Here is a 12,977-nt window from a genome sequence, read left to right as displayed (position 1 = left end):
GTAACAACACATTTTTGGATTATCGAACCCAAATTACAAGCCCCTTTAAGAGTGATTTTGAAAAGATTAGGAGTCAGTTTAGTATGATTTTAGAAAGTACTTTTAACCTAAAAAATATTTAAAAAAAAACATAAAGTATTAGATAAAATTTAAAAAATATATTTAAAATTTTGAAAAATCAGTAAGTCACTTCCAACACCCTCCTTCAAAAATTACTTCACAATAAAAAAAAAACAAAAAGAAAAAAGAAAGGGAAAAGTGGAATATGATTCATTAATATAAAAATATATGAAAAAAAAATCTCAATTTTTTTAAATTAGTATTATCTTCCTTTATTTAAAAATAATTTGGAATACATGTATTCATCAAATCATTTTAAAAAATGTCCATTTTATTTGTCATATTATTTAAATCAATTGACAACTAAACTCTCTATAGATGTTTTTCTTTTTTTAGATATTTTATTATTTTTTATCTCTAAAAACAATCATATTATTATTATTTTAGTTTCCTTTGATGATTTATTAAAAAGTGTATATAGTTCAAATTATTTTTAAATAGATAAAAATAATATTAATTTAAAATATTTGAGATTATTTTTTCATATATATTTACGTTAGTGAATCAAATCTCATTTTCCAAAAAAGAAAAAAAAATATTAGATATTGTAGAATGAATGACAAGATTTTTGGAGCGTAAAGAAAAGCAGTGGGAGCTGGGACTCATCCTGTTCTACTCACCCAACCCAATGCTGCTCACCCTATGCCGTCACCACTCCCCATTTCCTTCCCCAACCCCAACGTTCACTTCTTCTCCACCCTCCATTTCCCCCTCAACCTTCAAGACCCTAAACCCTAAGCCTTCCAAATTCATCCTGCGAGCCTCCAACCCCGACGCCCAAACTCTTCCCAAGACCGCCATCCAACGAATCGCCGAGAAGCTTCGTAGCCTCGGCTACGTCGACGGCGACGAATCTCGAAAAGTTCTAAGTTCCGATAAACCCGCCAATGGCTCCGCCGGAGAAATTTTCGTCCCATTGCCCAACCAATTGCCGAAGCACCGGGTCGGGCACACTATTGATCAGAGCTGGAGCCTGCCGGAGAATCCGGTGCCGGAGCCGGGGACCGGAGGTGTGATTACGCGGTTTCATGAGTTGAGGAAAGAGGTGAAGAGGGAGAAGAAATTGGTGAGGAAGGAGGATGAGAGAGCGCCGACGTTGGCAGAGCTGACTCTGCCGGAGGAGGAGCTGAGGAGGCTGAAGGGAATTGGGATTCAGATTAGGAAGAAGTTGAAGGTTGGGAAGGCGGGGATTACAGAGGGGATTGTGAATGGGATTCATGAGCGGTGGAGGAGGGCGGAGGTTGTGAAGATTCGGTGCGAGGATATATGTAAATTAAACATGAAGAGGACTCACGATATACTGGAGGTTTGATCATTTCCTCGTGAATTATAGTTCTTCATTTCTCTGTGCATTTGAAATTTAATACTATGATTTTTCAAAATAATTGTGATGTGTTGTTAACTTGGTTTGGAATTATTGATTTACGATTGATATAAGATGATTTACTGGATTAGCATGTGGAATTTTGACTTGTTGGAATGAGTTTTATCAACAATACAAACCATAGCAACCACTTTGATATCATGAAACAATGCCTCAATCTTGTTCGAGCAGTGAAATTAAAATAAGTAAGACATTGCAGCAAATGGGGATGTGTGCTTTTGATGCTAGGGCTCTAGTAAAAGGACTTCCTGACAAGAGAATTTTTTAAAGAACTGATCAAGGGAAAAATTATAGTAATGAAAGGGCTATGCACCAAGGTGCACAGGTCTACAAGGGAAAACAAAAGACAGCCAAAATGAGGGAAAATACAAAAAACTGCTCCCTTCCTCAATTAGACCCCACCCAGTCTATAAACTTGAATAAAGATAAAGTTCCTTCTGCAATGTGCATCCTAATCTATGACAACAAATTAATCACAAATCACGTGCCTTTAAAGACGACATGCTTTCTAACCAAAGGCTAAAAGGATCTTTCATTTACTTTCTTTGGTCAGATACTAAATTGTTTATAAAAAATGGTCCTTTGATGCTAATTGGTTTCATTGATTGTTTGGGCTCTCACTGAGGGTGGGGTTGTTTTTTGTACCTCCTTTTTTGGCAGCTTCTTTTTTGTTTGAGCTATGTAGGGGTGGGTGTATTTATCTTGTATACCTTGGGCTGCTTTTTTGGCGCTTATTTTTAATAAATACACTCTTCTTTATTTATAGAAAAAGAAAACAAATTAATCACAAACGAACTCTTCAAAGGATGAATCGATTGTTTTGTATTTTCAAGTGTTCTTCGGTTTCTCTTTTACCATAAAGCCCAAAAAATACACAACAGGACAACTCTTCAAACCTTCTTCCACTTTCTTCCCACAAAGAAGCCAAGCCACCTTAACAGGGCCTCCTTAACTGAGAAAGGAAGAACCCAAGCGACTCCAAATGCAAAAAGCAAGTGGCATACCTCCCTAGCTTTAGGGAAGTGAAGAAGGATATCATCAATAGACTCCACTTTGCTTTTACAAAGGTAACATTTGTTTGCCAAGGACCAACCTTTCCTCTAAAGTTGCTTTAAAGTCAAAACCTTCCCTTAGCAAGCTTCCCTAGCGAAAAAACTTACTTTAGTTGGGACCCATGAATTCCAAATAAGACCTTCAGGAAGAAGCATTGAACACCCAATTTCAATGTAGAATACAAAGATTTTACTGAGAAAGCACCATTCCTTGAGCCCATCCACACCAACCTATCCTTATTTCCTCTCTTCACAAACATCCTGTGCAATCTAGAGAAAAGAGACTCCATGATGCCCCTCCTTCCTCTTTTCTCGGCATATTGACAAATTCACTAAGTTTAGATTTTTCTCCATTGTATCCCCCTCTCCATAGGAAATCCCTTTGAATCATCTTGACAATAGAATTTGAAAACTGTTAGTGAGAAAGAGCTGTTTTCAAAATTATGGAAGTTTGCTTTGACAAGGGTTATCCTCACAACAGCACACTCTCCAATAGAGTAATTAAAAAATATCGATCCTTCCCACCACTGAGATAGTCTCAGTCTCAGCTCAAGACTTGAATTTCATGTTTTACCAACATGTACCCCAGGCCTTTCTGTAGGATTGCAAATCAAATATTTTTTGGAAAGGAATGATGTTTATTCCCATGGAGATGGAACAGAGCTATGCCTAGAGTACTATGTTTACTAGGAATCATTGTTCTGTTCCAGGAATGATAAACATGAACTAAAGTTCAATCCAGAAAATAATAATTAACAATACAATTATCAAGATCCAATTTACAGTGATAGGCAAGTTCCTATAAATGTTATATGCTTTCATTGATGTTTAAGGAGACTGCTCCTGTAGACACGAGGATCAGGTAGGCTTGAAATTTGTTAGGACAGGAAATATATAAATTTTTAATGCCTACTCGGATAGCAGTTGGGATCCCTTTTGGGATGGTTTATTCAAGGAAGTTCTCAGCATGTATTTCCTGAGCTTGTTTTCTGTAATTTGCTTGACATGAATGCTATTAGCCACTGAGGTCACTCCACCAGAATATCAAGTTTTGACACGTAATTTGCTATTATGTTCCTGAGTACATATCTTTAAGTTGTGTCTTTGTCTTGACATTCTCAGAGGAAAACTGGAGGTCTGGTTATTTGGAGGTCTGGAAGTTATATAATCCTGTATAGAGGGGCCAACTATAAGTACCCCTACTTTTTGTCTGATAACAATTTACCAAATGACTCGTCTCATGATGCATCATCGGATTCTCAAATGAACAATGAAGAACATGATGGAAAAGAAGTCTGCTCCTCTGGCAAGGGTGATGTAAAATCTGCTGGACCAATGCCAGCCAACAAAATAGCCCCATTATCCTTGATACAAGGTGTTGGTTATCCTACTAGAGTACGATTTCAATTGCCGGGGGAGGCACAACTTGAAGAAGAAGCTGACCGTTTGTTAGATGGACTTGGCCCACGTTTTACTGATTGGTGGGGATATGATCCTCTACCCATTGATGCTGATCTTCTACCAGCTGTTGTTCCAGGATACAGGAGACCCTTCCGCCTTCTCCCTTATGGGTTGAAGCCTAAATTAACAAATGATGAAATGACTGTATTAAGGAGACTAGGCCGGCCTTTACCTTGCCATTTTGCACTAGGTGAGTTTGATTTCCAATTTTACAACTGCTATTGTCATGTTTAGTATTTTATTTTATATGGTTTTGTTTTATTAATAGGAAGAAATAGAAAACTTCAAGGATTGGCTGCTTCTATGATCAAACTCTGGGAAAAATGTGAGATAGCAAAGATTGCAGTTAAGAGAGGAGTACAGAACACTAATAGTGAGATGATGGCCGAAGAATTAAAGGTTAGTGATGACGTGGTTTCATTCTTATACTCTTATGTCATTATGAGTTTCGGGCACTTTGAAATTTGGTTTCACTAGTCATGAGATCTTCTGAAGTGTCATTGTTATTATTTATTTTGGCACTTGCTTAAAACTTATAAACTTTTTATGTGAATAAACGGGCAGAGTGGCAGTTCTATATTTGGAAATTGTAAGAATGTAGGATGGTGAGTGATGTAAACCACAAATTTTTTGCCACTTGTTTCATTATCACTTTATAAGCAATGGGTTATTCAAGAGACATTTCTACATCAAAGGAATGCAAATTGGGCCTTTTAAGTGAAAATTTTAGGTAGTACTCCCTATGATTCCAGTTCAAAGTGGACCCTATCTACTAAAATGGTGACCAAAAATGAAATAATACCATACTTGCTTTTAAAGTCACTTTACTTTTTTATGGATACTGAGGATTCAGTGGAGTGGGTTGACACAAAGAGTGGTATTTTTTCTGTTAGGTCCTTCTACTCCTCGTTGGCTAGTAGGAGAGTGGATTCTTTCCCTCACAGTATAGTCTGGAACTCTTGGGCCCCTGTTAGAGTTAGCTTCGTTGCTTGGGAGGCAACTTAAGCCAAGATTTTGACTCTAGATTAGCTCAAAAAGAGGAGGTGGAAGATGCCTAATAGATGCTACATGTGCAAAGAGGAAGAAGAAACGAGTGTTCATATTCTTCTTCATTGCTCGAAAGCTTGTATTTTGTGGTAGCTTATTTTTGCTTTATTTGGTGTACGATGGGTGATGCACTCTTTGGTGAAAGGTTTTCTCTTGAGTTAGGGAGGTTTTCCTGTTGGTAGAAAAAGGAAAAAGGCTTGGAAGGTTGCTCTGTTATGCCTTTTTTGGTCTATTTGGAGGGAAAGAAATAGGAGGGTCTTTGAGAATTGTGAATGTTCAGATCATTCTTTAAAAAGTTCTTTTTTGTATCTATTTTGGGATTGGGTAAGATCATTCTTAAAATATGCCTATTTCCAAGGTTCTCAGTGTTAGTGAATGGTACTCCCTCAGGGTTTTTTCAGAGCTCTAGGGGTTTAAGGCAAGGGGATCTGTTATCCCCGTACTTGTTTGTTCTAGCTATGGAGGCGCTCAGTTGCATTCTTGAAAGGGCAAGAGAGAGTGGCTTCTTGTCTGGCTTCAAAGTATTAGGGAGAAACGCGGAGGAGGGCTTGGAGATTTCCCATTTGTTATTCGTAGATGATACTTTGGTTTTTTGTGAGGTCATGTCTTCCCAAATGACTTATTTGAGTTGGTTACTCGTGTGGTTTGAAGCCATTTCAGGTTTGAAAATCAATTTAGATAAAAGTGAGCTTATTCTGATTGGGAGGGTATTGAATGTTATGGAGTTGGTTGCTATTTTTGGTTATAAAGTGGGTGCGCTCCCAACCACTTATTTGGGGCTTCCTCTAGGAGCTATCCATAACTCGGTAGTGGTTTGGGACGGGGTTGAAGAAAGGTTCAAAAAGAGATTAGCAATGTGGAAAAGGTAATATATTTCTAAAAGGGGAAGACTAACATTGATCAAGAGCACGCTAGCTAGCCTGCCAATTTATTTTGTCTCTTTTCCGGATGCCAAGGAGGATTTGCTTAAGGTTGGAGAAGATTCAAAGGGACTTTTTGTGGGAAGATGGGGCTCTAGAGAAAAAGCCTCATTTAGTGAAATGGGATATTGTTTGTTTAAACAAAAGAAAAGGAAGGCCTTGGAGATAGACATCTTAACTCTCTTAAGGCTCTCCTTTGCAAATGGATTTGGCATTTTGCTAAGGGATGTTTTTTGGAGAGAAATTATTTATGGTAAATTTGGGGAATTAGAAAGGGGTTGGTGCTCTAAGAAAGTGACGGGCAGCTATGGTGTTGGTCTATGGAAGGCTATAAGGCTTCTGTGGGAGTTAGTCTCTTTCAGAACTCTCTTTGTAGTGGGCAATGGGAGAAGGGTCAAGTTTTGGAGAGACAGATGGTGCGGGGATGAGCCTTTATGTGTGTCCTTTCCCTCCTTGTTCGCTTTAGCTAGGTCAAAAGAGGCTTGGGTGGCGGATTTGTGGGTACACTCTTCTATAGGAGGTGAATGGAACCCAAGCTTTTCTAGACCTCTCAATGATTGGGAGTTTGAAATGATGGAATGCTTCTTGTTAGGGATTCAAGACAAGGTGGTGGTTGATGAGAGGGAGGATGACGTGTTTTGGGCGGTTACAAAGAGTGGTTCCTTTTCTGTTAAGTCCCTCCTTTCTATCCTTGAGGAAGTAAGGGTAAGCCCTTTCCCTTCTAGTATTGTGTGGAATGCTTGGGTCCTTCCTAAGGTTTGTTTTTTTGCTTGGGAGGCAACATGGGGGAAAGTTTTGATTTTAGACCAATTACAAAGGAGAGGGTGGTCTTTAACCAATAGATGCTCCCTTTGTTATGCTCATGAGGAGTCAGTTGACCATGTTCTCTTGCATCGTGGGAAAGCAAGGTTGTTGTGGGAGCTCTTGTTTTCTTTGTTTAAGGCATGTTGGGTGATTCAAGCTTCTGTTAGAGAGACCCTTTTAGAGTGGTAAGGCTTGTTCATTGGAAGAAAGAGAAAGAAAGTGTGGAGGGCATCGCCTTTGTGCCTCTTTTGGACAATTTGGAATGAGAGAAATAGAAGATCTTTTGAGAATATGGAGCTTTCTATTCAAAGGTTGAAGTTTTTGTTTTTGTGCAGTTTATTATATTGGACAAACATGTTTATAGAACATATTTTTATGTCCTTAGTTGATTTTATTGATTGGTTGGGGACGGATTGAGGAAGAGAGTATTTTTGTTTTCCCTTTCCTTTTTGGCGCTTTTAGGTGGCCGTTGTATACACCGTGTGTACTTTGGTGCGCTCCCTTTTGGCGTTTTTATACAATTTGCACTTATCAAAAAAAAAAAAAAAAAGTTCAGATTGGGAAAGCTCAAATCAAACGATCAAAAGCTCTTTTTTGTATATCTTTTGGGATTGGGTTAGAATGTACATAGGAGATAGTGTTACTTCGTTGATAAATTTTGTGGGTTGGTTAGGCTCTCTATAAGGTGTGGTTCTTTTTTGTGTGTTCTCGCCCCTATTGGTTTTTGTATATGTATACATCATGTATACCCCACATCCTTGTTCATTGTGTAAAGACAGATTTTATGAGAGCTGTTTTTTGCTCTTTTTTGGGTGTCTTGAGTGCTTCCCTTGTCCATTAAAGAGACACTTCTAAGTTGGCATGGTTTGTTTGTGGGCAAAAGGCATAAGAAGGCTTGGAGTGTAGGCCCCTTATGCATCTTTTGGACACTTTGGAAGACAAGGAACATAATCACCTTTGATGGTGATGGGCTTTCGCTCCAAAGGCTAAAAAACTCTTTTGTTTGATTTTTGTGGTCAGAGACTAAGATGTTTATAAATGATGGTCCTTCGACTCTAGTTAGTTTCTTTAATTGGTTGGACTCTTGTTGTTGTTGTAGCTCTTCCTATTTTGTAGCTCCTTTTCTTGGTTGAACCTCTTGGTAGTCAGTGTATGTTTCCTGTATGCCTTAGGTCACTCTTTTGACACCTCTTTTTAATATATATTTTTCTTTATCCATCAAAAAAAAGGAAAAATAAAAGAACTATTATCTTATTCTGAACATCAATTGAGAACATGTTTTTGCAGAATCTGACTGGTGGAACCTTGCTTTCTCGGGATAGAGAATTTATTGTTTTTTATAGAGGAAAAGATTTCCTGCCACCTGCAGTTTCATCTGCAATAGAAGCACGGAGGAAGTATGGCATACATAGGGGGAAACAGAAGATAGATCATCATAGATTAGCAATAAATGCAGAGGAGAGTGAACTTGGAACTTCTGAGCATGCTTCTGACAAAGATTGTGATGGAACAGATGATCAAAAAACAAATTCCCTCTCCAAACGAAGAATGCTTAGGTCTGCTGAAGCGGTTGTTGAAAGAACTAACATTAAGTTGTCCATGGTATGTTTTCAGTATGATCCATAGCATGGCATCTTCTTGTTCTACTCTTATTTCTTTTACACATGAGATATGTTTACACAACAGGCATTAGAGAAGAAAGAAAGGGCAGAGAAACTTCTAGCAGAACTGGAGGAGGCGCAGATCCCCCAACAGCCTGAAATAGACAAAGAGGGTATCACTGAAGAAGAAAGATATATGCTGAGGAAGGTTGGCTTGAGAATGAAGCCTTTCCTTCTATTGGGTGAGAGCTTTGCCATGCACCCAAAACCACTACTTCACAAATTAGTCCTTCCTCAGGAACAACTTACAGGGCATTCTTTCAACCTATAGATCTTTGGTCTGACAAGGATTTCTCTTCCCATGTTCAGGTAGACGGGGAATTTTTGATGGAACAGTTGAAAACATGCATCTTCATTGGAAATATAGGGAACTTGTTAAGATAATATCTAATGGGAGGAGCATTGAAGATATTCATGGAGTAGCACGCACGTTGGAGGCAGAAAGTGGTGGAATACTAGTGGCCGTGGAGAGAGTGAGCAAAGGTTATGCAATCATTATGTATCGTGGAAAGAATTATAAAAGACCTGCTTCTTTGAGGCCTCAGACACTCCTAAATAAAAGAGAAGCATTGAAGCGCTCTTTGGAGGCACAACGCCGAGAAGTAAACGATTGATTTTTATTTTTTTTATTTATTCACTTTTTGACCCAAAATGATATTTTGTCGACATTTAATTCTTTTTGTCCTGCCTGAATGATGCAGTCCTTGAAACTTCATGTTCTGAGGCTTACGAGAAACATAGATGAATTAAAACATCAATTGGTGAGGTATCTCATTCGTGTTATCCCTATGTCTCTTTACCAACTAAATGTATACAATTTATTTAATAGTAAATTTTGCAGTTCAGCCGGATCAAAGACAAGGAGACAAACAGTAAGCAGTTGGTTGATAAATCAAGACTTCATTTGGTTAGTTATCTCATTTTTCTGTTAACTTGTAATTGGGTGGTAAGTTATGGAGTTTGCTAGAAATTACTTCTTTAAAAAACAGAAGAAGAAAGATACCAAAAAAAAAAAAGCAAGACAGAACAAAACTGGATTTGTGTAGAAGGAGCTTCCATTCCAATGAGAAAGTCAAATACATGGCAGTGGATTTACAAGCTCAGGGCGGTTCATTCATCTGACCATAAACTGGAGTCTTTCTTTTTGCCAATTCATATTGAAATGGATTTTAGGGTCAAACTTCTTCTTCCCTTTTCTTTTTTCCCTTTTTTTTGGGGTGGTTGCTCACATCAGTGGTGTGTCGACTGTTTCACTTAATTTATATCTTCTACCAAACATTTTTTAAAAGCAAAATGTGAGTCATACCATGCAACTTTAGGGGATATATCGTTGGGTGTGTGTTATTAGGCCAGGCAGCAGTGGGGGTGTGGTGGGGGGTGGTTGTCTCTGCGTGGGGTGGGATTTGTTTTGGGATGTTCTAAACGCTAGGCAGATGCTCCCCATCTTGCTGGGGTGAGTGGGGTGGTGGTAGTGTTGGTAGGTGGCTGGTGCGGGGGATTTATTTGGGTGGTACTGGGTGTGGTTTGTATTGGGATGTCCTACTTCTACATTCTAGGAAGATGCAGTTGCATTACTCCTTGGTTTGACGCTGGTATCAAATAAAAACACATTCAAATTGTTGCAATTATATAGGCATCTTCTACTTATGCATATTCAGTAAAATATACATTTATGGTCATGCTTTTTTTCCCCTGTTGTAGCTTACTACGCCTTGCTTCACATTCTGACATCTGCATCTGGTTGTTGGCATGCTAACTGAAGGCTAGAGAAAGATATGGAGCTGATGTAATTTTAATTCACTCGAGTGATGGCATGGATAGTTCAAGGGATTCTTTACAAACCAGTCATAATGACAAGCGGATAGATTTTCCTTCAATGTGTGATAGTGATACTGATGAAGCTAACCCAGAGCCCTCTTCTGAATCAGTACTTAAAGAAATTGAAACAAATGTTCTCACGGATATGAATGAAGAAGGGGAATGTACAACTTGTTCTGAAGATCTTGTGGTAATATTTAATATCATTTTTACAAATCTTTCATATTCTTACTCCTCTTGCAATTTTTAATCTGGAATATTTTAATTTGATCTCAGTCACAAGGTGAGACAAGCTGTTATGCCATTGTTAATCATGAGGAAACAATGGAGTCATCAGTTAAATCATCCAAGAATGAATTCAAACCACCTGTTCAGAGGCCAGTGGATACCAGGTCCAATGAGATGCCCTTCAGAGCTGCACCTCTTTCCAATAGAGAGAGGCTTCTACTGCGAAAGCAGGCTCTCAGGATGAAGAAACGCCCTGTGATTGCTGTTGGTAATTTTTACTCCTTTAGCAACCGATCATTCTAGTTCTTAGTCTTGCACACTGTCAGTTTGGTGAGAATTTTACTCTTGCATGAATTCACAATGCCATGTTACCTTGCTTCCTCAGCTTTCTGTGTGTGTGCGCACACATGTGTATGTGTGTGTGCGCACACATGTGTATGTGTGTGTTATGTAACCACTTGAGGTCTTATACAGAATTACCTTTGTTTACTTCCTGCCTCAAGCTCATTTCCAAGTTTGGTTGATCAGGGTGACCAAGAAAAAGTAATGAGTATTGGGGTTCTTATTTATTTATTTTTCTGTGTTGTTTGGATTTTTCTGTGCTAAATTAAATGTAAGCTTTCTAGATTTTGTTGAACTCCAGATGACTAACATTGAACAAAACTGTATTTGCCCATCATGTCAAGCATAAGATAAGATTTCAAACCATCCTCATGCCTGAAATCCATTCTTCCAACAACCAAATGGAGTCTGAATGCTACATTGTTGGAGCTTAATAGGTTTTTTTTTTTGTGTTTTTTCTGTTTCTCTTATCACACACATCAGGGAGGAGCAACATTGTTACTGGTGTTGCAAAAACAATCAAGGCACACTTTCAGAAGCATCCTCTTGCTATAGTGAATGTCAAAGGCAGAGCCAAAGGGACTTCAGTACAGGAGGTTATCTTTAAGCTGGAGGTTTGAACATGGGAACTCCTTTTTCCTTTACTGAGCTTACATTTAGCTTAAACAAATTGTCTGACATCCTGTTTTTTGATTTGTTATCTTTATAGCAAGCAACTGGTGCGGTTCTAGTCTCTCAGGAACCCAGCAAAGTCATACTTTATAGAGGTTGGGGTGCACGAGAAGAAAATGGCCGCAGTTATAGGATGAATAGAAGTGACGCTAGGAAAACATCAGCTGGACGAGAGGGTGGGCCTAGGCCAACTGTTTCTCCCGAGCTAAGGGCAGCAATCAGACTTGAATGTGGGTTGAAGAGTAACCAAGATAAAGGGGCAGATCCAAACTGAAAGTTAACATTGTTTTCAAAAGGTAATGCTGCTGCTATTGTGGATGCCAATGTTCTGATTTCAACTTTAGACTTTTGAGTACATCATGATAGATGGTGTTTTCTAATCATTAATATTTTTCTTCATTTCTTTACCTAAATAGTGCAGAGGAAAATTCCACTCAGATGGTTAGAATTGTTCAAAAATACCAAAGCATTAAATTTTAGAGGCTGCACATGGCATACATCCAGACTCCAGTTAAGATTGACTATCATTTTTAGAAGCCGGACTTTATCTGGACACGCAGTCCCCGCATGCTTTCCACTTATAGTACCATCAATCAAGGAACAAAATGGTGTGTTAGCATCTTCTGAAAGGTCAGTCAGCACGTTTAACTCCTCATAATTGCCTCTCACATGTCTGCTATTTTCAGATCAGTTGTACAGACACTGTTGTTGGTTCACTTTCAAGTTTTAGAAACATCAACTGTAAATTTCAATGCTTTCCAATAAAAATGACTTAAAGTTGCATCTGGGTTCATCAGTTTTGGGTAGATTTTGCTGGCTCAATATACGGTAGAATGGGGCCTTCGTCCCCAATACCGACATTGACTGCCCAATAATGGTATGAAAGACTGATAGGAAAGTGGGGTAGCATTCAACAGAACAAAGCCATTCGAACAAGCCTCTGGAGCCCATTCAATGAGCTGGATTCACTACCTGGAATTGAGACTTCTGGGTGCATAACTGGGCGTTTTCATTCTCCTTGCGTGGACTGATGCCTATCCTAGCCGGTCATGGTTTTCTTGGCGCTGGCAATGCTATCTGGAGTTGAAACTTTAGAGCCCATGGCGCTGGCAATATTGAAAATTTAGGTGGTGTTTGTTTTTTTACTTAATTTTAAATAGAATCTTAATACTTAATAGTATTAAATATTAGGTTGTTTGTTTTTGTAGTATTTTATTTTTATTAAGTATTAAAAAGTAAAAAAAATCATTGTATTATTTTTTCTATTTAAAAAAAATCATATATTTTGGTTTTTTCTATTTAATAAAAAGTTTATAATAAGTCATGAAAAAGTAAAAAAACAAATAACATAAATTCTAAAATTAAATAATTTTCAGTAAAAAATAAAAAAAACAAACATCGCCTTAGTGTCTGAAATCCTAATACCCTTATTTAGCATGAATTAGATGAAGTCCATGCCGAAATAAGT

The 12,977-nt window shown here is 38.2% G+C and overlaps 1 protein-coding gene across 3 annotated transcripts; it reads left to right on the top strand.

The window, feature by feature from the left end:
• Positions 1–661: 661 nt before the first annotated feature.
• On the top strand, positions 662–12,292 carry LOC100268128 (CRM-domain containing factor CFM2, chloroplastic). Of its 3 annotated transcripts, none has more exons than XM_010662671.3 (13): positions 662–1,426; positions 3,679–4,207; positions 4,286–4,416; positions 8,076–8,390; positions 8,475–8,631; positions 8,759–9,051; positions 9,151–9,210; positions 9,291–9,356; positions 10,212–10,457; positions 10,544–10,763; positions 11,321–11,451; positions 11,547–11,805; positions 11,926–12,292. In XM_010662671.3, the coding sequence occupies exons 1-12, from the start codon at positions 677–679 to the stop codon at positions 11,781–11,783; spliced, it is 3,135 nt and encodes a 1,044-aa protein (XP_010660973.1). In that variant the 5' UTR covers positions 662–676; the 3' UTR covers positions 11,784–11,805; positions 11,926–12,292. The 3 variants fall into 3 exon arrangements, with proteins under 3 accessions (XP_010660973.1, XP_010660972.1, XP_002275511.1); XM_010662670.3 differs by having other exon boundaries at positions 9,151–9,215; positions 9,296–9,356; positions 11,931–12,292; XM_002275475.4 differs by having other exon boundaries at positions 9,151–9,215; positions 9,296–9,356.
• The last annotated feature ends 685 nt before the right edge of the window (positions 12,293–12,977 follow it).

Source organism: Vitis vinifera, chromosome 14, assembly GCF_030704535.1.
Source record: "Vitis vinifera cultivar Pinot Noir 40024 chromosome 14, ASM3070453v1".
Taxonomy (NCBI): Eukaryota; Viridiplantae; Streptophyta; class Magnoliopsida; order Vitales; family Vitaceae; genus Vitis; species Vitis vinifera.
This window is presented reverse-complemented; position numbering and strand designations above follow the sequence as displayed.